The 25,562-nt window shown below is 40.3% G+C and overlaps 1 protein-coding gene across 1 annotated transcript; it reads left to right on the forward strand.

Annotated features, from left to right (window-relative positions):
- The first annotated feature begins 1,776 nt into the window (after positions 1–1,776).
- LOC128735569 (uncharacterized) lies at positions 1,777–24,592 on the forward strand. The gene is made up of 7 exons (XM_053830051.1): positions 1,777–2,127; positions 20,591–21,034; positions 22,115–23,180; positions 23,243–23,378; positions 23,437–23,579; positions 23,638–24,220; positions 24,280–24,592. The coding sequence occupies exons 1-7, from the start codon at positions 1,777–1,779 to the stop codon at positions 24,590–24,592; spliced, it is 3,036 nt and encodes a 1,011-aa protein (XP_053686026.1).
- Positions 24,593–25,562: the final 970 nt, after the last annotated feature.

Genomic DNA, 25,562 nt, shown 5'->3' on the forward strand with positions numbered 1-25,562 from the left:
ATGAGCGTGGGCTTCGCAATACTGCCGAACACCACAAGCAATATGTGGTAGTAAGTTGTTCAATGGCATCGCTGAACCAGCGAATGAGAAAATGTTGTAAATTATGTTGGCAGATATGGCAATCACGCTTTATTTTCATATCGAGTAGAAGTTGTATCATATTCTTTTTTACCTCCTTTATTGATACTGAATTAGCACCAGCAACAATGTGTTGGTATGCTTGTTCAATGAGATCGCAGAACCAACGTGCTCGTCGTATTGAACGTTTTACTCATCAGTTCCGTAGCTAAATAAAATAGAATCGAAGCGCAGGCCATAAGAACATATAATAATTGTTGGGGACAGTTTCGGACCACCTTTTAGCAGCGTCGCAGATATGTTTGACGGAGGAAGTTAAAAGGTTGAAAGCAGTCGCTGGGCAAGGTTCACCTGCAAAGATCGGAAAATCGAGCCGAATCTACAAGTTATCCCCCTTTATGGATGATCGTGGAGTGATTCGGATGGATTCTCGACTATGTGCTGATAGTTTCATGCCCTTTGAAGCAAAGTTCCCAATTATCCTGCCAAAAACACATCCTCCAACGATCCTACTGTTAGACTGGTATCACAGAGCGTATCTTCACGAAAATACAGAAGCAGTGATCAACGAGCTAAGGCAGCGGTTCAATGTACCGCCTCCGCGCACCCAATTTCGTAAGGTAGTGAGATTGCGCATGTATTGCAAGGTGAAGAAAGCGAAGCCATGTATTCCGCGGATGGCACCACTTTCGGAAGCGAGATTAAGCCCGTTCGTCAGATCTTTTTCATTCGTAGGCCTTGATTACTTCGGTCCGATGCAAGCCAAGGTGGGACGTTCACCCGTGAAGCGATGGGTCGCATTGTTCACGTGTCTTGCCATACGAGCAGTGCCCCTAGAAATAGTGTACTCACTGTCCACGGACTCCTGCAAGAAGGCTATTCGACGCTTCCTGGTAAAAAGGGGATCCCCACTGGAAATCTGGAGCGGCAACGTCGGCGCCTGTCGAGAACTCGAGGAACAGGTGAAATATATCAACTAACAGCTATCGGAAGTTTTCACTAATGCCAACACAAAATGGATTTTCAATTCGCCCTCAGCGCCACATATGGGCGGGTCGTGGGAGCGGTCAGTCCGTTCAATAAAAACAGCTTTTGTCAGCCTGTCGATCACCAGAAACCCTGACGAGGAAACCCCGATGACGCTTTTGATTGAAGCGGAAGGAATAGTCAACTCGCGACCACTCACAGTGGTTCCATTGGATATGAAGCGCAAGAATCGCTAACTCCCAATTACTTTGTCCAACTAAGCTCGAAGGGAGTAACAGTATAATCAATATATATAGAATATCAGTGTCGCTACTGTGCGCGTGGTAAACATCACACTTGTTCAGATAATGTATTTACATTATATATGCATAGGTGTGTGCTTGAGATTCATCAAAAGGGGAATCGCATTGCCAAACTTTGACAACCAGTTTAAAATTTCAAATATGGCTGCCAAGTAATGTGATTGTAAATTTCGCTTGCTTCAAATTTCTGAAAACATTGGTGCAAAAAGGCGCAGTTGTGGGATTCAATTCATCCGGACGAAAAGAAAGAGAACGTTTAAAAACATTTCACTGGCATGAAAACACAGCGATGAGCACAGTGCACTGATGACAACACCAACCAGCGCACAGATAAAGAACTACTGGAGTAACACAGCGACCACAGCCATTAGTAGAACGCGCAGAACTGACGAGGAGCAATTGGAGGCAAATGAGGCGTCTGGTGAAAGAATTCTGGTACCGCTGGGTAAAGGAGTATCTTCCTACAATAGCCAGTCGCAGTAAATGGGTAGAAGATTCGGAGCAGCTGAAAGAAGGTGATTTGGTTTTCATCGTGGACGAGTCGACGCGCAGTGGGTGGCTACGAGGTAAAATATTGTCTGTTACGAAGGGACTCGACGGACGAGTCAGACAAGCCTTCGTCAAAACTCGTGGCGGAGTGCTACGAAGACCGGCCACGAAGGTTGCTGTGTTAGGCATCGAGGATACCAACTCAGGCGAGGAGAAGGTAGATAACGCTGGAAGCAAGAAGGCTTGTGACCCGCGTTATGGGTCGGGCGATGTTAGGTGCACTACGCCTCTGCCTAACAGACCAATGCAGTGACAAAGACTCCTGCTCATTTCACGTCGCTGACAACCGAACGGCACAATTATACCACAATACATTATACCCCATTTTGTTCACTCAATCCATTCTCATACACGAGGCGAAGAAGGAAGAGGTTAAGAATCTCAGTTTCTAATAATAGCTATACTTAAAAGTTTATTTGTTGGCAGACAGAATAGTAGTAAAACAGAAGAGACCAAAATTGTAAGATATTTAAAACATTTATATAAAATCTAATACTAATTGAATTTAATAAATTGTAGCTTTAAAGTTCCGCAAACATATCTGCGACGCTGCTAAAAGGTGGTCCGAAACTGTCCCCAACAATAATAATTTGTTCAGTGAAATCCCTGAACCAGTCAATGAGAAATTCCATACCATGTTGACAACAATGAAATAACGAGCATTCTAATAAGGAATTATGCCATTACAAATATTTTATAAAGTTTTTGTCCTTCCGGTGTTCGGCCACTAAAGGGGGGGGGGTGGGGGGGCGAAAAAAAACAAAGTGAAGTTTTCAATCGAGTAAAAAAAACTTGGGTTTAAGCATTTTTATTTAAAGTTTAAACGAGAAAACCGAATCTATTCTTGCTTATAGTATATACGTTATTATTTTCTATGCAAAAATCTACGAAAAAAAGGCAAAAACGAAGGAAAATTTTTTTGGACGATTTTCGGAAATTCCATTGTTCGAATTTCCATTTTTGTTTCGTGCTAGAAGCGTTAACTCAACTTGTACACTCAGACATCACTCAGGCCAACAGGCAATTGATTTTATAAAACAAATTTTGACTCATATCCTACAAATTATTTTTCTGCCCCCTAATTTTTCAAACCAATTTCCAAGGGGGGGGGGGTTAAGGTGGCAAAAACTTTGAAATTGATTTGCAATGGCCTTATAATGTCTAAATAAAATTCATAACGTTTCATTCATAATTATTATTTTTGGGCTCTACAGCCCAAAAAACTCGAAAAATGAGTGTACGAGTGGAGTTTACGCTTCTAACACGAAACAGAAATGGAAATTGGAATTTCTGAATATCGGCAAAAAAAAATTCTTTTCTATTTGTCCTTCTTTTCGTAGGTTTTTGCAAGGAAAATAATAACGTCTATTTGAAAAGCAAGAATAGATATGATTTTCACATCTAAACTTTAGGTAAAAATGCCCCAAACTCTTTTTTTTGGTCGAATAAAAAATTCTCTTTGTTTTTTTGCCCCCTACAATTGACAAACACCGGAAGGACAAAAACTGCCATTGCAAATCACATTTAAAGTTTTTGTCAAACCCCCCCCCCCCCCCCCCCCTGGGAAATTGGCTTGAAAAATCGGGGGGGCAAAACAATAATTTGTAGGATATGAGTCAAATTTCTTTTTATAAAATCAATTGTCTGTGGGCTCTACAGTCTGAAAAACTGTAAAAATGAGTCTCCGAGTTGAATTAACGCTTCTAACACAATATAGAAATGGAAATTCGAACAATGGAATTTCCGCAAATCGTCCAAAAAAATTTTCCTTCGTTTTTGTCTTTTTTCGTATATTTTTGCATAGAAAATAAAACGTATATATTATAAGCAAGAATAGATTCGGTTTTCACGTTTAAACCTTAAATAAAAATTCTTAAAATCCATGTTTTTTTTTTGCTCGATTAAAAAATTCACTTTGTTTTTTTTCGCCCCCCCCCCTTCAGTGGGCGAACACCGGAAGGACAATAACTTTATAAAATATTAGTAATGGCCTAATGTATTTGTAATGAACCTATCGCAAACGAGTTGAAGAACAGGAACTTTATGCAACTGCACGACCAGTGTCCTTTTTTGTCTGCTGCGTTTATTGAACATCCGATATTAATTTGCGTGGACCAACAATTAGAAAATAAAATGTAACTAATTCTTCGAATGCATCATTATAGGTCTGTCTACCCTACCTCATGTCTATTGTTCTCTGTCTGCAGCGTTTCGTCATATATACAAAAAAAATCCCGAGCCATGGTCACGACGAGAGTATGTATGATAGTAATTAGTAGCTCCAACGACACTTTACTCGTTGGGCGCACCATACACTCATGGTAGCAAGTGGACTTCGCTGCGTACGTATGTTTGGCGATCGTACGACAGATCAGCTCTTGTAATCACTGCGGCGGGTGCGAATATGGGTAGTTTGCGTGGGGCTGGGGAGGCTGTGTAGTTGTGGGAAGGGGTTTCCCAGCCGGACACTCTCGGACGAAGACTGCGATGCTTCCAGTCTACGTAGTGTGTGCGGTGCGGAACTACCATCCAGATCCACATCCACCAGCCGCCCGAGCTACTGAGGACTGAAATGAGGCGTGTGTGGGCTGTGTTGAAATAAATTATTTTCGTTCTGCTTTCACTCCTTCCTTCCGCACATTTGTGCCCTTCGCCATCGTCGATCGTTCACTCGGCTCGGTCGGGTCACACAGTCACACTAGGTTGGGCAGCGGGGTGAGAGCCGGCTGTCTACCGAATCGACCGGTGCGACGACGACACGATCAACTTGTGGGTTGGGGCCGCTTGGGTTGCAACACAGTATAGACGATCGTACCAGGCTGCTGTTTTTTTTTATTTTTGCTATATTGTTTTCACTGTTTGGGGCCGAATGTCAGTATAGCATCGTTATTGATGATGATGATGATGACGGTAATGATAATGATGAATAATAACGATGATTAAGTTAGTTATTATGGTTTGAAGATTCAAATAAAGGGTAATAAACGAAAGTCGAAGTATTACACACCAGATAAAAAAAATTAACTTCATCGTAGCTGTGTTATTATTATTAACAATTAAAAATAGTAATATTTGTTGTCCACTAACTACAACCACATTTAAAATCGACATCATTATTTTTTATTCTAGTTGTAACCTGCAACAGTAAACCATGAATATGTACAAAGCCGGTGGAAGAAAATATAGATCCATTTCCCGAAATACAGCACTTACACACTGACAATTCACCAGCTAAAGCTGACTGACAATCCTGGTGGCCTACTAGAATAGCGGTGGTAGTGGTGGTGGTGGTAAGTGGCACTCCTTATAACAACGGATGAAGTAATGATCAGTGATCAACGATCTATCGTCATGGGCACACTGCCATCGTATCGCTACCCTTCGTACGGCCGTCGTGGGTTGCTTCTTCTCCCTTGTTTACACCTTGCCTTGGCGAAAGTGGAGTTTTCGCTTCCACTATAGCACATGATTGATGCCGACTGTTGTTGAGTTAAGATAAGGCTGGAATGATTTCCATCTTTGTTTCCCATTTTTAAATTCCTCGTCTTGTTTGTCCCAAAAATGTTTACTTCATTGTGGTTGACAATTTCGGCACACTGGCACTCACGAGATTGAAATGTTGTCCCATCAGCGCAATCAAAAGCGAGTGAGCGATTAAATCATGATATTGTGAATATTAAGGATGGCCTGAATTATAGGTTCCCTTTCCCGTTCTCTTTGGAAGGAAACATGTCGACGCCAAACAGTATTTCGACATGTTTACATTACAGTTTATTCATTATTATGCTGGCGAGCGAAGACTAATTATTTGTTATTTTATTGGTCAGCTTATTAAACTGGTTAAACTGTTTTAAATTATTAAATAAATTATTAAAAAATAATAAGGATTCAATACCGGTGTTTAGCATTCATAGCCTCCCACAACGCAGTAGTCACGAATGACCCAAGCTGTTAAAGTGACTATAATCAAACGAAAAAACAGACACAGTTTTTATTCTGAGGAGTTTTTACAATGAAGTAAAACCAGATTTTATTTTCTAATAATAAAAAGGACCTGATAAATGTGATAGTATAATTACATTTGACATATAAAAAATAATGTACAGAATTTAACTGTCTGTTAACAGGAAATTAGCAGCCATTATCTTTTCGTCGGAAAGCCGAATTTCAGAAGAAGTTTTTGGGTCCAAAACAGGATTTTTTCAGGCCTATTTTATCGTAATTTATTGGAATATCGTTATTCAATCAGTCATCCCTAATGTTTTACAATGAATCTCAATTGCTTCAAACGTGGTTGCCGACTTCAATACGACTTTTACTGTGATCCATCCGAATGAGTTTTCCATTCACGCAATCTTTGAAAACAATCTGCACAGTAGATCTGGCCAAATCTAACGATTTGGCATCGGAGCCGAGCTTATTAAAATGGGACCAGAAAAGCTGGCCGTTTGTCTGCACCAACTAATTGTTAGAATTTGGGATACGGAACAGCTACCGGAGGAGTGGAAAGGTGGGGTTATCTGCCCGATTTAAAAAAAGGGCGAAAAGGTCGGTCTACAACGGATCAAATATTTACACTGCGGCAAATCCTCCAAAAGGGCCGTGAATACAGAGTTCCCACGCATCATTTATTCGTTGACTTCAAAGCTGCATATGATAACATCGACCGGAAAGAGCTATGGAAAATTATAGACGAGAACAGCTTCCCCAGGAAGCTCATCAAACTGATTAAATCTACGATGGATGGTACAAAGTGCTGTGTTCGGATTTCGGGTGGATTGTCAAGTTCATTCGAATCACACAGAGGGCTTCGTCAAGGTGATTGTCTTTCATGCCTGCTGTTCAACATGTGTGTGTGCTGCGCTACAAGGTGTTATGAACCGTGCGGATATCAACACGCGAGGCACGATTTTCGACAAATCTAGTTAAGCTAGTCTAGCTTTGCCGATGACATGGATATTATCGGCAGAATATCTGTGGCGGTGGCTGAACAGTACACCAGACTAAAGCGCGAAGCAGAAAAGATTGGGTTAAAGGTAAATACGTCTAAAACAAAGTACATGCTGGCCAGCGGAACCGAGGCCGAACGACACCGCTTGGGCAGTAGTATATTGATCGACGGCGATGAGTTTGAGGTAGTCGATGAATTTGTCTACCTTGGCTCACTGGTAACGGCGGACAATAATATCAGCCGTGAGATTCGGAGGCGTATTATCAGCGGAAGTCGTGCTTACTATGGGCTCCACAAGAAATTGCGATCGAGCAGACTAAGTCCCTGTAAAAAGTGCACCTTGTACAAGACGCTTATTAGACCGGTTGTTCTCTACGGGCATGAAACATGAAACATGGACAATGCTCGAGGAAGACCTGCGAGTGCTCGGAGTTTTCGAACGATGAGTGCTAAGAACGATCTTCTGCGGCGTACAGGAAAACGGAGTATGGAGGCGGAGGATGAACCATGAACTCGCACAGCTCTATGGCGAACCCAGTATCCAGAAGGTGGCTAAAGCTGGACGGATACGATGGGCAGGGCATGTTGCAAGAATGCGGTAGGAACAAGACGACCAGGAGCGCAGCGAGCAAGATGGTTAGACCAGGTGGAGCGAGATCTGTCGGAGAGTACTCGGTGCTCGAGGAATTGGAGAGCGGTAACACCTCAACCGAGTTATCGGTCCATATACACTACCGCCAGAAGTGAGTGGTTGTCACTCAAAAACTCAACATTGGGAGCATTCCAAGCTCATCTGCCTCGCACATTTGTAGTAGTGTAAGTAATGGTTTGTATGAAATTAACAAAAAGATGAATTTTCTGCTACTGAAAGAAAATTAATTTATATTTTCATATCAGAGGGAAATTTTTGTGTTCCTCCGTGATAACAAGAAGTGGAATTGTTCTGTGACAATTTTTAAACAGTTGTTTAATTTCTATAATAGGGTTTATTTCTAATTCCCGTCGTAGTAAATAAAGCCATTCTAATTTTCATCATTTGTAGGATGGATTTAATGAATACTCCAAAAGTTCTTGTGCTGATTTGACTAAAACACACTTACCTTCCGATCCGTGAACTTTGAAATCAACGAAAAGCGATTATTAAAGCATATTATTGAAATTATGCAACTGACTTTATTTCTTAAATTGGCCGTATCTTTTTAAAATCCGTCCATCAAAATTTTTCATCGTCCGAACCACAATCACAACATTGTTTACGAAGCTAACGCGCATGTATTTGTGTAGGGCGGCATGACAAATGCTATTCTGCAAAATTTCTGCAGGTCAGGCAAGTTGTCCTGGCTGTAGAATAACGACAATGCCTCGCGTGAGTTATTTTCATTTATGAATGACGGAAATTAAAACGATTAGTCGACATTTTCTTTTTCGTCGCACCAAAAAAACGTAGAAAATTTGGCTGGTAGGACTTCTTTAAGGATAAAAAGCATTTAAATAGATCTCAGCTCACTTTGATTGGTCGCGTATGATAGACGACAAACTAAAATATTAGGGAATAATTTTTGCATTGTGTGTCATAAAAATGCTGATATTTTTAATAATTTGTGTTGGATAGGACGGGTATAGGCAATTACGACGAAGCAGCAACATACCCTAAGTAAACATGATAATCGTGTGTTTTCCAAACCATAATCCAGAGCAGATACATGTAAGCGATTGCTTCTATTTTTTCGGCCTAATTACGTGATTACGTGCTAGTTACGTGGAGAAACAGTAGTTTTGTTGTTTATTGAATAAAAATTCAAGCCTATGAGTGCTACATTCGTTTCAGTATTGTCATATAGCGGCAAAGTTTTTTGTCTGGAAATTAAATAAAAAGAAAACTTATCCAATTTAATTCTACTATGTATATTTTGTTCTTGACAGATACGTATTTCGCCTACGACTTGCAGGCTTCCTCAGTGTCTATTTTTGAACTTGAACTTAAGTTGGATAAGTTTTCTTTTTATTTAATTTCCAGGTTTCGTATTCTACTAAGACGCTCCAAAAACTTCAGGCAAAGTTTTTGCTTGAGAAAGCACAGCAAAAGAAAGGGAATGTAGGCCGAATTTAGTAACGTAACAAAAACTGTTAGTTTTCTTTCGGCTTCCATCTGTCACAACGGATAAATTAACTAAACTATTGCCACTGGAAGGAGACCTGGCTAAACAAACTGCTGTCAAAAGATTCCAAGTTTTTACCACTAGGAGCACTGTAGTCAATCGAGCAACGCGTTCACAGAAAAAGTGAATCGAGCTTTAAAGGTGCAATCTATGTTTCTCGTGGGATTATGTGATTATGTGATTAAATTTAAATTTTTCTCCCAATGAATTGCAATGAGTACAATTTGATCTTAGAAATTGCAACTTCATAATGTTCTCCAAGTTTTTTCTACAAAAGAATCACTCATCATCGTCATGAGGCATTCCGAGTCGTTTGTTTTGAAACAAGCAACTTTCAATTTCCCATGGAAAACCAAATAATTTTGTGGCAGAGCTGGTGTGAATAACTTAGCGTTATCTTGCTAGAACACGATTTTTATTTTGGAATTTTGCTTTGATCGAACATAAACCGCTGTTCAAAACTCCAACATAATCTGACGAGTTTTCTTTGAAGACGTGAATGCTACAGCTTCTCAGAAGCACAACTCATCCCAAACTTAATCTGAAACAGCATAAAATTACTGCGCAAAATCAGTCAAATGTTTTACTTTGAGACACTATTGCATCAATGCTCAAAGCTAAAATACTTAATGTGATATTTCCTGTCAAACTATATCTAATGGTTTACAAGGCAATGTTACTAAATGATAGAAATAGCGATTTGTGCTTGTATTATAGTGGGAAGTAAAAATTTGTCAAGTGATGCCGTAAGGCATCATTAGACTGATTCGGATTGAAGATCCTTCTTCAAAATAGCATGTAGAAAAGAACTCTAGATACTTTCGCAAAAATCGAGCTATTCTTGTAACCAGTTTAAATTTTATTCCATTCATGTGAAATTATATTTAATATTGATTCATCGTTTCTAAACCGTGAATCCTGTATGTGTTTTACAGAAGAAAAATTAATCTATCCATTAACATAACCGGACAACAACCAAAAGGATAATCAATCAAACATATTGACCAATTTAATTTCACTTGACTTTACCACATGCAGAGGTTTCTTGTCACATTTTTCACTCAATGCACTAATCTTGTAGAATAAGCAATCAATATGTTATTAGGTTGGATCGTAATTAATGGAAAATCCCTGAACAAAATAGAAGACAAGATAACAAAAAGTTTAGGATTTGTCCGTCCGATTTATGTACCAGTAACCAGTGACAATCATAATAATCAATAGATATTAACTGACTGGAATTTCCGGGTCGTTACAATGCAATCAACACCCTCTTTGTGGAAAGCAGAGCGTTCTAATGTCCCAAAAATAAAAGCTATTTAAGAACAAACTTTACCACTCATCAGAAGTTTGAACACGGCAAGTTGTGTAGCGTCCACCCCCAATCAAATCGTAAAAGAATGTATTGAAATAATTAAAATTGATAGCGGAGTTTTCAATTTGTGTATCGTACAAAGAACATAAAAACAGAAAATCCTATAAATATCGGGACCATAATTTCCCGAAAAAATTGAGCGTATTTTTACGGTGGTTTGTAAATAATGTCATTATCATGGATAACATTCAACATGCAAATGCACATGGCTGATGCAAAAATTTGACACGTCAGAACACCTATGTATATTCACCTTGCTTGAAACATAGGTTGCATACCTATAATATTTTCTAAATATGACTAAACTTCGTTTTCAGTGCATTTATTCATATTTAATGCGAGAGCTAATATTTTTTGTTTTAACTCGGAACTGATTTATTTCTTGGTTAGTTTATATTTCTGCTGAAATGATTGTTTACGTTTCAACAACAAGTGCACTTGGTTGCGTTCAAATTTCTACTAATGATTAGTTATAATTCTATTTATTTCTATAGCATCAAACCAAGCAATTCTCCATTTGCGATAAATGAACGCAAGGTGTACGTGTTGGAGAAGCGTGTAGGTGACAACATTACTCTAATCCGAACTTTGGTGATGATTATGGCACTGAACGTGACGATGCTGTTGGAGACACATCGGCAGGAAGCATGGGTTGTGCTTATAAGTTTGAGGCTATCTTCTTCTGTGTCATATTTTACTCGAGATAATACCGGTAAGTTGAAAAGCTCAAACGTTTTTGGCAGCCAAAAAAAGACAAAACCGGTTCACCGGGTTACATTTTAAAGTCTATTTTGGATCTAGCCAAACTGCGTTAGGACTGAATGGAATTAATGTATCTGTGCTATTCAGGCCTGATTATAAACAAGTCATTTTTAGCAAATGGAGTTCTTTTGTAAACAAACTATTTATGTTTTCCTGAAGAAAAATCTTTATAAGCAATCTTTATAACTCTAGAAACTTATAAAATATCAAGGCCAATTAGAGGAACCAGAAAAACATCAAATCAATCCATCATTTCCTCTTTTTGTTTATTTCAAAATGTGAGCTACGCTTAAAATTAAGTATTGAACAAACAATACCAGCAATAGAAATCCTGGTAAAACTATAGTGAAAAATTAACAATTTTATAAAAAGAAGCTAAATAGAAAGAAATATTCGAAATGATCATTCCAACGAAAAAAAATCCAAACCGACGTATGGATTTTGATTCGCTCATATTCAGCGATGCGGGTACATGCCTGAGTTCGAACACTAGGTCATTTCGATCGGTGACCAACCGGCCATTAATATCCTACGCGGAAGTAAATCTCGCCACACTTTTGACGGCACCAGAAGAAAAGTCCCAAGACTTACATTCATGAATGAATTACTTTCCACCGAAAAAAAAAATCGAAAAATCCACCCGCCGCCCACAGTTTTTGTTGTGGGCCATAAATAACCGCTGCTCACCAGGAAAAAACTGGGTGGAAAACCCTAACTTCCGCCCAAGAAGCAGCCATTAGCCATCATCATCGCATCACCTCGGAGGAAGGTAGGCGAAAAAATCGATAATCCTATGCTCGCCTACCGAAGCAGGCGTCGGTGCGCGCGGAGACGGCATCCATTTTCCTGTGCGGCGTGAAAGGGAAAATGTACCACCATTCCGAAGCGATGGACAGGAAAAATCGGAAAACACCCTCCCAGGGACCCACTTTAGGCATATGTTTACAACGGCGAACGTTCTTACCTCTGCTAGCGGCTCGATCTATCCGTTTTGAAAATTATCCATTGCAGTTTAATAGAACTTCACTTTTAGTCACTAAAACTAGACAATTTTCACTACTTTTCCACTCAACTAGGAAATCACATCTTACGGAGTTCTGAGTCGGACACAACCGCACCAACCGACCAGTCTCTCAGAAATAGGCGGCCAGTGTCAGTGCAAAAGGATGAGAAGTTGACTGTGCACTTTGTCCTCGTACTGTGCCGCGCTGTGAGAGGGGTGAGAGGTGGAAAATTCACTCCCTATTTTCCCGGACCGCGCGCTCTCGTTCACTCGGCGGTTGCTGCGTCGTCTGTCCGACTCGCATACATATCAATCACAAAAGGGGGTTGATTGCACCGCGAGGTACCACTTTGTATCGATGTGTGCGTAAGAGCTAGTTGGCTTCAATCGCAGCAGGCTGCGGCAAAAACATAAACAAACTGAATGGCGGTAGTACAGGGAATCGCCACCACTTTTCAGATGGGCGCTGATTGGTGGGAAAATTATTACCGGTGCGAAGCGGGAAATTTGAATAGATGCCACATGTTTTCGGTGTATACGTTAACGTTTGTGGTTGCGATTTGGAGATGTTGTAATAGACTGGAATCCGGATCGCTACATTTAGGCGCGCGCTGCAAGTTTTCTTATCTTATCAGTCACAAAGCAATAGTAGATAATATGTGAGGATTCTAGCAGCACGAAAAAGAGGGTTCGATACGATAAGTATTTAGTATGAGTTCAGCAACAGGTGCAGAGTGATCGCGATTTGAGTTGTGGGCCTCTATGAAGTGAGTTTATTTTTGAAGGACACCGTGAATTAAGGTCATACTAATCGTGAATCAGAATTGATAATACTAATAAATAAAAACAGTTTTGTGGTATTGAAAAATACAAACCAGTAGTCTTTAATAAGATTGCTATTGGAATGCTATAGTGTAACGGAAAAAGGTGAGGTCATGTGCAATATGGCGGGTAATAAAAGTAGAATTTTTATATCGAGATACAGTTGCGTCACATTTTGAACGAATAAAATTTCACTGCGACAGGTGTCTAACCGTAACGTTATCTGAAGGGGGTTAGTTTTGAAACGGTTTACCAGAAGATAATAGATAAAATCAGTGAGTAATTCACGTTGAATTCCAAGAAGTGATGATTATGTAGCATGTTTCACTAATGCATAGTACTGGAGTTCTGCGTATACTTCGATGGGTGCGCTATCTATCGCTGCCGGTTGATTCGTATCCACACTAGTCCACTCTACTGATAAGATAGACAAATAGATTTATTTAGCAATAACGCGGTTGTGGAAGGGAAAGCGTTTTGTCGAATATCCGAACATTAGGTGTATTGAGTGAGGTATGTCTGAGGAAACTGTTATTTTTAATTGTCGATGTATATTTCAACTATGAATTAGTCTAACTTTTTAAACATAGACTTTCCACTGATTAAAGCGATAGCAAAACACGATAACGCATGCCATTTTTGAAGCTCTATTTATATCAAAAATCTTCTCCTATAGCTCGTGCATTTTTGCGAGATTACAACTGAAAGGGGATGAAACCAAACTGGACTGAATAATTGTAATGATTACTTTGACTTGAACTTGAACAAAAAATATTTAATCGATATTTTCCTTAAACATTTTCTAATATACCCTACCACTTCTAACTATTACTAGCCTACTAATACAGTATTGTTCCGAATATATCAACCCCTCCGTGAATTTTAGGCTGATATACCGTCGATTCGGCCGAAATTGATCAGTCGGGTGAAATTGATCACCGGAGACCAACGAGCAAAAACTCATTATTTTACGTTTATACTGATTCATAAAGCTGAATTTGCACCAATTCATATAAAGATTGAGGTAAATATCAAGGACACTTGAATTTTAACTAGATTGATCTTGTAAATGGCTTGATTTTTTAAAATTTAGGTACTATTTTGATCGAATCGTAATTTTCAACATCTATACCTATAAAAATGGATTTCTGTCTGTCTGTCCTTCTGTTCCTTATAGAATCGAAAACTACTGAACCGATCGGCGTGAAAATTTTCATGTAGGGGTTTTTGGGGCCAGGGAAGGTTCTTATGATGGTTAGAGATCCCTCCCCCCACTAAGAGGGGGGGCTCCCATACAAATCTATACCTATAAAAATGGATTTCTGTCTGTCTGCCCCTATGTTCCTTATAGAATCGAAAACTACTGAACCGATCGGCGTGAAAATTTGCATATCGGAGTTTTTGGGGCCAGGGAAGGTTCTTATGATGGTAAGAAATTCCTCCCTCCATTAAGAGGGGGGCTCCCATACAAATGAAACACAAATTTCTACATAACTCGAGAACTAATCAAGCAAATGGAACAAAATTTGATATGTGGGAGTTTTTGGAGACAAGAATGTTTTCTATGGTGAATTGAAACCTCTCCCCGCTTTATGAGGGGGGCTCCTATACAAATGAAATATAAATTTCCTCATAACTCGAGAACTAATTAATCAAATGGAACCATATTTGGCATGTGGGTGTTTTTGGAGGCATGAATTTTTTCTATGATGAATTTCCTTTGATGAATCTCCCTTTTTAGGGAGGGGAGAGGGGCTCCCATACAAATGATATACAAATTTCTTCATAACTCGCGAACTAAGCAAGCAAATGGAACCAAATTTGGCATATGGGGGATTTTGGAGGCAGGAATTTTTTTAATGATGGTTTGAGACCCCTCACCTCTGTGGTAGGGGGATAAGGACTCATACAAATAAAACAGAAATTTTTGCGTAACTCAAAAACTAATCGAACTCGAGAAATTTTAAACTCTTTCATAAAACATTAATCAATAACAAGACCACCAAAAACTACCAATAGTAACATTAGATAATTCAGCGCGAGACGGCCACAGGCCGCGAGTGTTGCCGACGACCTGCGGTCGGAAGCGCCGGCCACTGCGGAGGGTAGCTCCCCGTAGAGATCACCTCTATCTAGGTTTATTTATTTTCCTAGATCTACTGACCTACCACTATTACTTTCCTTCAGTTGGGTCACCCCTGCGAAATGGTACTTTCTACGAAAAGATTTTCCGTGAAATGGTACATCCCGCGTAAGGTTTTTCGCGAAATGGTATTCTGCGAAACTCTATATTCCGCGTTATGGTCAACCGAGAATTGGTGTTCCGCAAAATGGTATTCGGCGAAATGGTTTGTAATGATGGCGAATATTTAAATGCTATCCGCATTATTTTATCAGGTTAAGCAATGGGGGGAGTTGTGTTCTACTTTACTGTGAGGAAAATTTATATATTAAAACACCCATGAACTCCCCAGAAACTTGCAAAACTCAAGAGTGTGACAGACGTCATCCGAGATTCACGATTTATGTACAACACAGTTTAATTTGTGGCAATGCGAAGTTGGTCGGGTCAGCTATAAAAACTCTCCTTATGAAAGTCCTTTCCGCTCACAGAAATTTCGTTACCGACGGAAGTTTTAATAGAACTAATTCGGTTCTCTAATAATCTGGCTGTGCTTTGATACTTACCATGAATAAAATTTGTCTAATTGAATCTTTTAAATGAATAAAACGATTGATTACATCATGGCCTGAGACATTGATTGAACATTGATTTCTAAATTGCTATGGGTGCGAAATGGGGCTGTGAAAGTTTGTTGCATTTGTGAAGCAGAATAGAGATTTCTAAAGGAGTGCAAAAGACAGACAATAATTTGCACAAATTTTACAAACGTTCTGTATTGCAGTTGTGTGAGAGTGCAAGAGATCGGTTGGTACTTACATAGCGAAATGCAACTACACCAACTACACATTCAAAGAGGCAGACAAGCTCCCGTATATGAGGAGAATTAAATTATCATTTTTACTAGATAAGTGAACATTACGAAACATACGAAAATCGTTTATTTATAGATATACTAGCTGAGTGCCCGATCTTACTCGGGGAGCCTTTGTCTCACAGCCACTTGTATATCGATTATTGTAACCGAAATGCTAATAATGCAAAAATACGACGCTTGTTCCTCTTTCTGACGTTCCTCCCCATTTGTCACCTTCCCCTCTTTTGTCTACCCGGCCACCTGCACATCTGTTTTTTACGGAAATCCCTATAAAACCCTATAAAGAAAGAAAAACAAAGCCATTTTTCCTATCTGCACCTTCCGCTTTTAACAATGGCCACCCCACCCATAGGAAATGAATAGTTTTGTTATTGAACTTTTCTAAACACAGTTTTTTATTTATTTATTAGTTTAGTATTACATGCTATCCTAATAAAAAAAGTAGAAGGTGCAACAGTGTTTTTTCCATGGATACAACAAACCTACCATTCTTTTCATCTCATTTCAAGACAACACTTGTTTGTAAACAATATTTTTAGTGTCACCACCAAGAGCAAGTATGCACAAATTATTGGCTGAGCCCACTTTGGAGCATGCCACATAAAGTTTACCTTGGGAAAAACATGGTGTTCTCAGATGAACTCCAGGCTGTTTAAATGACTGCCCATGTGACTCAAACAGAGTCGGCCAACAACAATTAGCACTAATGAACGAACACTTTTTATACAGGACACTTTGATTCGGTGCATGATTACACTTCACAAATCTACAGCTGCGAGCATTGCAGTTTAGTGTTTCGTATTCTGATTTTTTCTATTGTACGGATAAATTGTTACAGTCATATGGGCGTTACTCCCCCCTTCTCGTCAGCAACCTCCGGTAATCAGCTCTCTCTTTTGTCCTGCCGTCACTTATGGGAAAACCATCTAAACATTTCGGTCCCCCTGTTGTCAATGCCTTCAGTGCTGATTCTCTTATGTCAAGGAACATGTGTGCCAAGTTTAATGAAGAACGGTCAAGCCGTTCCGGACTTATGGCCTCCCCCTCTATTAGGGATCCTCCCCCACCTATTAGGGAACCTCCCCCCTTTTTGTTGACCCCCCCAGTGCTGATTCTCTTATGTCAAGGAACATGTGCCAAGTTTGATGAAGAACGGTCAAGCCGTTTCGGAGTTATGGCCTCCCCCCTATTAGGGACTCTCCCCGCCTATTAGGGAATCTCCCCCCCCTTTTTGTTGACCCCCCAGTGCTGCTGCTCTTATGTCAAGGAACATGTGTGCCAAGTGTGATGAAGAACGGTCAAGGCATTTCTGAGTTAAGGGCTCCCCCCGTTATGAACCCCCCCCCTCTTTTGTCAACTCCCCAGTGCTGCTTCTCTTATATCAAGGAACATGTGTGCAAAGTTTGGTGGAGATCGGTCAAGGCGTTCTGGAGTTATGGTGGAACATACAAACATACTCACGCTCACTTTTATATAACGCAGTTACGATGCTTAAATTTGCTTCATATCCTTTTTATCGTTTATATTTATTCAGCAGATGCATCAGCCATGCTAATGTAGGGCCGACTGCCTTATTTTTCACTAGTTGCCTACCCGCGATATTGTTGCCAATATGCAGGATAAATCTCGATTATGCCGATTACGCCAGATTTTATACTGCACGCTAGTTTATTGCTGTCAGAGCACATAGTTTGATAGCAATATCGTCTTGATTTCTATATGATTAATGTCACCCACATATGTTCTTTGTCTTGCATTATTAGGGTGGTCATATTTCTACACATTAGGGTGATTCAAAAAAAAGTTTTAAATTTTTACCAAAAATACGATGTCTTCACAAAAGTTGTAGAACATACTAAAATAAATAACTTTGTCGAATATAGTAACTAACTATCTGTTTGTTTGTTCGCCGAACGTTTCAGGGGAAAGACCCCTGCTTACTACGTGCCTGGCGTGTCACGATAATTGCAGCGGTCAAGTTTATTTGTTTATATCTAAAATGTATCTGACAAAAAGGCTACATGAATGGTTATTAATCAATTCATAATAATCGACACATTAATACGGAAGTTCAGTTGCATCTCTCTATCCGATCGAAGGCGATGGGTGGTGCTGTACACCCATGGCTTACGATTTCGTGGAAAGACAAGTGCTAACGTGTTAACGAAAGGAGTATCCCTCACAGAGAGAGGAGACCATACCTCCGAAACGCCTGCACGGTTCTTCATCAAACTTGGTACCGTGAATTCGGGTGAAATTGATCACTTTTTCGAGTATTTTTTAAATATCTTTGAATAGAAACATATTTAGGAAGATGATTCAATTTTAAAATAAGTACTGTAGTGCTGGCTACACGACAGTATCATCTATATCTTATATAAATAGTTTTATTTTAGATAAAACTTAATGTAATCGTGAAACTGAAAATTTACAAATAACGGGTGAAATTAATCACGTAGAAATCAAGACGATATTGCTATTAAACCATACGCTCTGACAGCAATAACCTAACGTGAAGTATAAAATCTGGCGTAATAGAGATATTGCCTGTATGTAGGCAACAATGTCGCGTACAGCAACTAGCACAAAAATCAAACAGTCAGCTCTACATTAGCATGGTTGATGCATCTGCTAAATAAATATGAACGTTAGAAAAGATATTAAGCCAATTTTAGCATCGTAATCGTTTGTTTTTGTTTAAACATTGCTGTATATATGTGTAAATGTACGATTTTCGTACACAATCTTCACCAATCTAGTGAAACAAATTATTTAATTCTCCTCATATACGGGAGCTTGACTGTCTCTTTGAATGTGTAGTTGCATTTCGCTATGTAAGCACAAACCGATCTCTTGCACTCTCATGCAACTGCCATATGGAGCGTTTGTAAAATTTGCGCGAAGTATTGTCTGTCTTTTGCACCCCTTTATAAATCTCCATTCTGCTTCACAGAAAGAATAAACTTTCGCAGGTGGCAGCTCCATTTCGCACCCATAGCGATCTAGAAATCTATGTTGCCTCAGTTCACGATGTTATCAATCGTTTTATTTCGTAAAAGGTCAAATCAAACAATTTCTGTCGCATAATTTTATTCATGGAAATTATCAAAGCACAGCCAGATAATTAGAGAATCGAATTAGTTCTATCAAAATTTCCTTCTGCAACGAAATTTGTGTTAACAGCAAGGAGTTTTATCGGGCATGTTGAAAATTGCGATTCGATCAAAATAGTAAATTTTAAAAAATCAAGACATTTACAAGATCAATCTTGCTGAAAGCCAAGTGACTTTAACCTGTAACTCAATCTTTATATGGATGGGTGCATATTCAGCTTTATGAATCAGTATAAACGTAGAATAAAGAGTTTTTTACTCGTTGGTCCAAGGTGATCAATTTCACCCGACTGATCAATTTCGCCCGAATCGACGGTACACATGTTCCTTGACATATGTTCCGCCATAACTCCGGAACGTCGGGACGATCAAACGTCGTTTGCCAAACAGAAATTTTTTGATATAAAAGAGTCAGCGCAGAGGGGTTGACAAAACAGGGAAGCAATCTCTGAAAAGGGGGAGGTACGTTCGAATGGATAAAGGGGTGCGTTTCTTTTTGATTTGGAACGATTGCAGTTGTGGCTGGATTTCTGAAAGGTGGAATAGAGTGGCCATTACCAAGATTACCTATATGGATTACCGAGAAGAAGACAGATTAACAAGTGGCTGGGGATGACAGGAGCTACACTGACAAATGGAGTAGCCACATTCGAATGAAAAAAATGGCTTTGTTTCTTGCCTTATGAAAAATTTCGTTACAATAACAGATGTACAAGTGACTGACAGCAAAGGGGGCCGAGTATTGCTCGATCTTACTTAGCTAATTATTGAATATATCCATATTGAATATTCCTGCTAAATCATTGATCTGTAATGCTCTAACCACTAACCCTGATCATTTTCCATGCTGGTCGCATTTTAATATTTTATTTAAAGTTGCTATCTGCTCGTAAAATGGATAATTTTTTTTTGAGCATGATGTCTTAAAATCCAGCCGGTGTTATTTTTCAGCATGATGTGTAACAAACAATACTTCTTAAACAACATGTTGAAATACTGTTGCTTTCATAAACAAATTTGCACGTATTTCTGTTAGAATCGCGTGTAGTTGGGCACCAATTATGCATTATGCAACAAAAAAGACCGAGCTTTATTGAAAAATGTTTAATAATCCTTCTATTGCCCTGTGGCCTTTGCATTCCACCAATAGGTAAATCAAACATTGCTACATCAAATTCAATCGGTTTACTTATAAAAAAACACTAGCTATGAGCTCATTCACGTACAAACATACCCTCCCGAGTTTGATTCGTATTAAACCATCGTTACCTTTGGCTGAAACGGGTTCTTATCTTATCATACCGATAAGCACTCACACTCGGACTTCTAGTCTACTCACAATTTTATGCAACTCCATTCTGCCAATATAGCGTACGTACTGGCGAGCAATACCCGGAGCACTTGTCTTTCCACGAAAACGTAAACCATTTCCAGGATTATGACTAACAAGGCAAAGCATTAAACGTAACTTTTCTTCTCCTTCCGCACAGGTCGAGCGAAACATGAGTAATCAACATCGAACAGCGCTGCTCGCGCTGATTTTCACTTTTTTGTGCCTGCTGACGACTCCAACGCACAGTCAGGAAAATATTATGACACGGGTCGCTCCCGGGTTGCTGGAGTGCTATGAAACTCCCGAGCTGTTCGAGCGGGACAACCGCTTGCCGATGACAATGAACATTTTGATCGAGCTGATTCAGAAAATCGAAGACTCGCCCCAGTTCACGCAAGATATTCGTCAGCTGACTATTGGATTGTTGCACCGATTCCGCCAGGATGGCATAGTGCGAGCGTCCGGAGTGCAGAACACTGCCGGTGTGCTACCGTTCAGCCCGAGCGGGTTCCACTTTACAAAACATCGCATTCTCTTTTCCCGCCTGCTGCCGGGAAATGCACAGGGTTTCCCAAACAACACACTGGACGCACAGGAAAGGGTAGGTATTAGGTACTAACAATTGTAGCTAAATTTTACTTAATTTAAAATGACAAAATCATTAGAATGGCGTTATCTGACCATAGAATTGCAGTAAAGTTAATCTAGGTACTAATTAGTAGGACAGAATATGGTTTTCGCGGAAATATGGCGTATCTTGACGCTTGTTGATAATTTTTTCGCGATAAATTTCTTTCACAAATAATGAACAGCCTAATTATGTTTCCGCTTGAACTCCTTCTCGTGCTAAACCCCCTAGAAAGGCCGGAAGATGCCAAAAAAAAAAGTTCGATTGGCTTTTTCAATTTTCACTTTGAAAACGACCAGTTCAATCGGCCTTTGCTCCGGGTATCTAGTTTTTCACGAGCCATAATGGCGGACGCGTTCGTAATATTTGAACAGCATTTTTGACATTTCCCTAATACATCGCACGTTTCCTTTTCGCGCGTTCACGGTAAAACTAAAAGAATATACGGAAAGAAAACGTGCGATGTATTACGTCCGCCATTATGGCTCGTAAAAAGCTGGATAGACCGGTTTCCACTTGTTTGGAACCATCAAAATGCAACCGTCATTGTCATTGTATCGCTGTTTGGTCGAATTTGAATAGTGATAGCCTGACAAATCGAGCTAGAAAACATAATTAACCGCTCCTAGAGGCGCTCCTTTGATCAATATCCAAATTCATAGTTTCGAAAGGGTCACTTTTCAGACCGCAGCTACAGATTGTTTGCCAAACAACAAACTTTTTTGGGAAACCCCGAACTTTTTTACCTTTGTAGTCTTTCGGGGCACTCTGCCGATCTAACGGGTTATGAAATGCTTGTCCAGGAGTTTGTCCGGAAATGACCTTGAACTTTTCTTTTGCTCCAAATATTGTTTCGCGTTACAACCTGTGCCTTGACGCTTCGCACACTAAACCCCATTCCTTGCTGGCTGAACTTAACATTGCGGAAATTCTGCCTTTTTCGCCGTCTCTTCCGATGCCAATTTCAAGCTTCTTTTGAAAAGAGCCATTATTCGTTATCTCTAACGCCAATTTCAACTAATTCGTTTATTCACGCTTCTTTCTCACTTGCAGTGTGCGCTACACTTTATGTTGTCCAGCTCGATTGACACCATGGTTCGGGGAGACGAAAGCGTTCGTTGCACTCAGCTGTCCCAGTATCGTGCCGTTCGTGTGCCACGGGAACTGGACATGAGAGATAAAATGAAGCAGCGTTCGAACTACCTGGGTGATATCGAAATGCTACAGCAACCGGAAATGAATCAAATTCGGAAGCAGATCAGAAAGTTGAAACAAGCAGCTCGCCTGGAGATGGAACCGGAGGAACAGGTCGATGAGCAGGAGGTTGAGGAACCGGCAGAAGCCACGGATACAGGAAGAGCAGATGTGGATGTTGTTGCTGCAGACGACGAAGGGGAACAACTGGAAACTGAACAGGCCGTGGATGTCAACCTAGTCGACATCGCGTCGAATGCGATTAGCGCTTGTCCGGTTGAAAATGGAGTTGTTTACACTCGTTGGGGTAACCTTGCGGCAGGAACTGTCCTTGCTGGCATTGCTGCTGGCATAGAGCCCCAAACCGTTGAAATCCGAAATTTGATTCCGGCAAAGAACGGTCAGTTCAGAGCCCGTCAACAAGCTCAGCCGCTGCGAGTTGATAATCGTTGGGCATCCACTTTAGCTGGAGATCTAGGTGAGGTGACTCTACTACACTCTCCCTCACAGCCAAATAACATACAAGTGGGTGCTGCTGGAGCATGGAATCAAACCGTTGTACCGCGGTGGTTCTTCTTGAGCCAAAGAACAGCTTTGGAAATGACTGATGCAGAAATTCGTGCAGGAATTGACGGTCTTACGCTGGCGAACAACATCGTAGAATGGCGCAGTCGTGCCAACACTCTGCGACTGAGTCAACTGCTGGACATGTACTATTCACCGAGAGGAGTATTCAACCAGCAAATTCGCTCGTGTAATCGACGTGACTTGTTCTCTACTACTGCACCCATTCAAACCATGCGAGAACAGGCTGCCGCTTTCAGTAATGTTCTTGATCGAGAAATGCAAATGGTCTTCACTGTTGCACCCGCTGCGATCAATCAATTCTCAGCTGCTGCATCTGATGCGCTTGCCAACTATGTTCGTAAGTACTTGAATAGGGCTCTAATTGTAGTACTCTATACTGAAACTCATATGCATTTTTAGCTACCGCTCTGAACGACTTATCATGCGAAGCAACAGCAATTGTTCCAAATGATCTAACTATCCATCGAACAGCTTCTGATCTCTTTATATTCATCGACAGTTCCTGGCCTTTCAGAGACATTCAAGCAGTTGTTGCGTACGTAATAAGAGAATAATATTCAGTGAGTAAAATGTTATAATCTTAATCTTTATAGGCACTTGCTTGATGGATTGGATGTTGGTCGCTATGGCACTACCTACACCGTTTTGAACGCCATGACTGGTAATGTGATCATTAATGCAACCCGATACCTGTCCGATTTCCATCGTGAATACACGAACGCCATTCACATAGCTCGTAAGTATATCAATTGATCTAGGAAAAACGCAACTAATCTGTGTCGTTTAATGTCCAGAGCAAAATGGCCTAAGCATGCCTGCCGTGTTGCGAAATCTTCGAGCCCAAATTACTCCGATTATGATGGCGGAACGACAAAATTCCAGCATGAGTGGCCGATCGAAGATTGGACTTATCATTCCGAACACGGCTGCAGTCAGCGATGGAGATACAAACTATGCGGTCGAACAGCTGCAGATACTGCGTGAAGAAGTACCAGACCTTCGGCTTCTGTTCTTCGCAGGTGGATCACACACTAGGTTCAATCGTTTCGTTCTCGAGGAAAGTCGCGATGTCTTCCAACTGCGTGAAATTGGGACCGGTGCCGTTATCGATACGGTTCAGGTTCAAACTTCTCCCGTGATTCGCAGAATACAGCAGGAACCTAGACGCATTGTAAACCCGCGATGTGGCCATGACTGGATACAGAACGATTGGGGATCAAACACGCTAAATCAGTATGTCGAACCGAGGGGCGTTGTGTTTTACCGCGTGCACCCGAATTACTTCTTTGGTCCCGGTTCCAATAGGCGGGTTAGAGTTCAAGGTCATGGATTTGCTCAGTTAACCATTTGTCAGTCTAGAATCAATCCTAATCCAAGGTAAAATGAAACCATACAGGAAAAAGACCACATATGTTATTTGCTATCCCTTTTGTTAGGTCCAACGCAACTCAAGGCTCAGATGCAATCTGTCAGAATGTCAACACGGAAACCGTAGAAATCGATTTGAACAATGCATGCGCCGGCCATTCCCTGATCCAGACTTGTCCGAATGTATTCTTCTCGGTAGAACACACACAGCAAACCGAGGTCACCCAAATGAGATGCACGGATAATGATTGCCGCTTTCCGGACAACGCCCGCTTTGCCATCATCGCCGATAATCTTGGTTGTTTCAGCAGTGCAACGAAGTGGTTCGGCTCATTGGGTTTGCTCATCGTTGCTTTATTGAGTATTTTTTCCAGACAATAGGATAGATTAGTAGATGTTATAGAAAACTAGCAGGATAAGCTCAGTATTCCGTCTTATTACAGTATGACAAACACACATTTTCTTCAGTCGCAGTGATTCATTGAAAAAGTATAATTTCAGAACTAAACCATTTTATTGTAGGATGTAATTTCGCTGATTTATCATTAAAGTAAGGAACAGTGTTGATCACAAGAAGTCTAATTTTTTATATTACATCCAAACTTATTCCTTTATCGCTTTTATACATTTTCGTGTGTGTAATTAAATTAAAAATAACTAAATAACAGATACGATTTAGAATGGATACCACTTGATAAAAAGGTCTTATGGATCAGTGGCCTGCCTAAAACTGTAGTTTGTAAGGTTGAGCTAGCGGATCTACTCCTGATGATAGCTGCTGGGATTTTCGAATAGCAATAGGTAGGTATGATGGCTCCAAACCGAAGAAACGACTGGTTTGTTGGCGAACGCGATCATTTATTGAAGAATAAGAGCAAAAGCCCGAAAGCCGATTTATGTCGGTGTTTGGATGGTTAACTTCTCTTGAATGAGCTTAGATGATCAAAATATGGAAGCAGCGTTGCGACGAATACTTTAACGGCGGTGCAGTAGAGGACAAAGGCGGTACTGCGATATATCTAAGAGGACGTGCAGACGACGACTGTTACACTATCCCAGTCTTCAGTAATTTGAAGCGGAAATCCAACGATTTGCAAGATAATAAAGATGCTGATATCGCCCAAATACCCGGCGTGTTGCTAAAATACGGTGGTGCAGTGCGCTTGGTAATTGGTAAGATGTGGTGAGAGTCGTTTCCCGTAATGTGGAAAGAATGGATTGTGCAGCCAATCTACAAAAAAAGGGACAAACTGGCTTGGTGTTATTTCCGCGTGATCACACTGTTGATTGCTGTCGATTGATTGAAGGTACTTACTCAAATACTCTGGCGCCTACCACCAATAGCAAAGTA

The sequence above is a fragment of the Sabethes cyaneus genome, chromosome 2, assembly GCF_943734655.1.
Source record: "Sabethes cyaneus chromosome 2, idSabCyanKW18_F2, whole genome shotgun sequence".
NCBI lineage: Eukaryota > Metazoa > Arthropoda > Insecta > Diptera > Culicidae > Sabethes > Sabethes cyaneus.

Coding starts and splice junctions, on each gene's coding strand:
- LOC128735569 (XM_053830051.1), top strand. CDS start 1,777: ATGAGGCGTCTGGTGAAAGAATTCTGGTACCGCTGGGTAAAGGAGTAT. Junction 21,035..22,114: donor CACTGGACGCACAGGAAAGG/GTAGGTATTAGG, acceptor TCTCACTTGCAG/TGTGCGCTACACTTTATGTT. Junction 23,379..23,436: donor GACATTCAAGCAGTTGTTGC/GTACGTAATAAG, acceptor TAATCTTTATAG/GCACTTGCTTGATGGATTGG.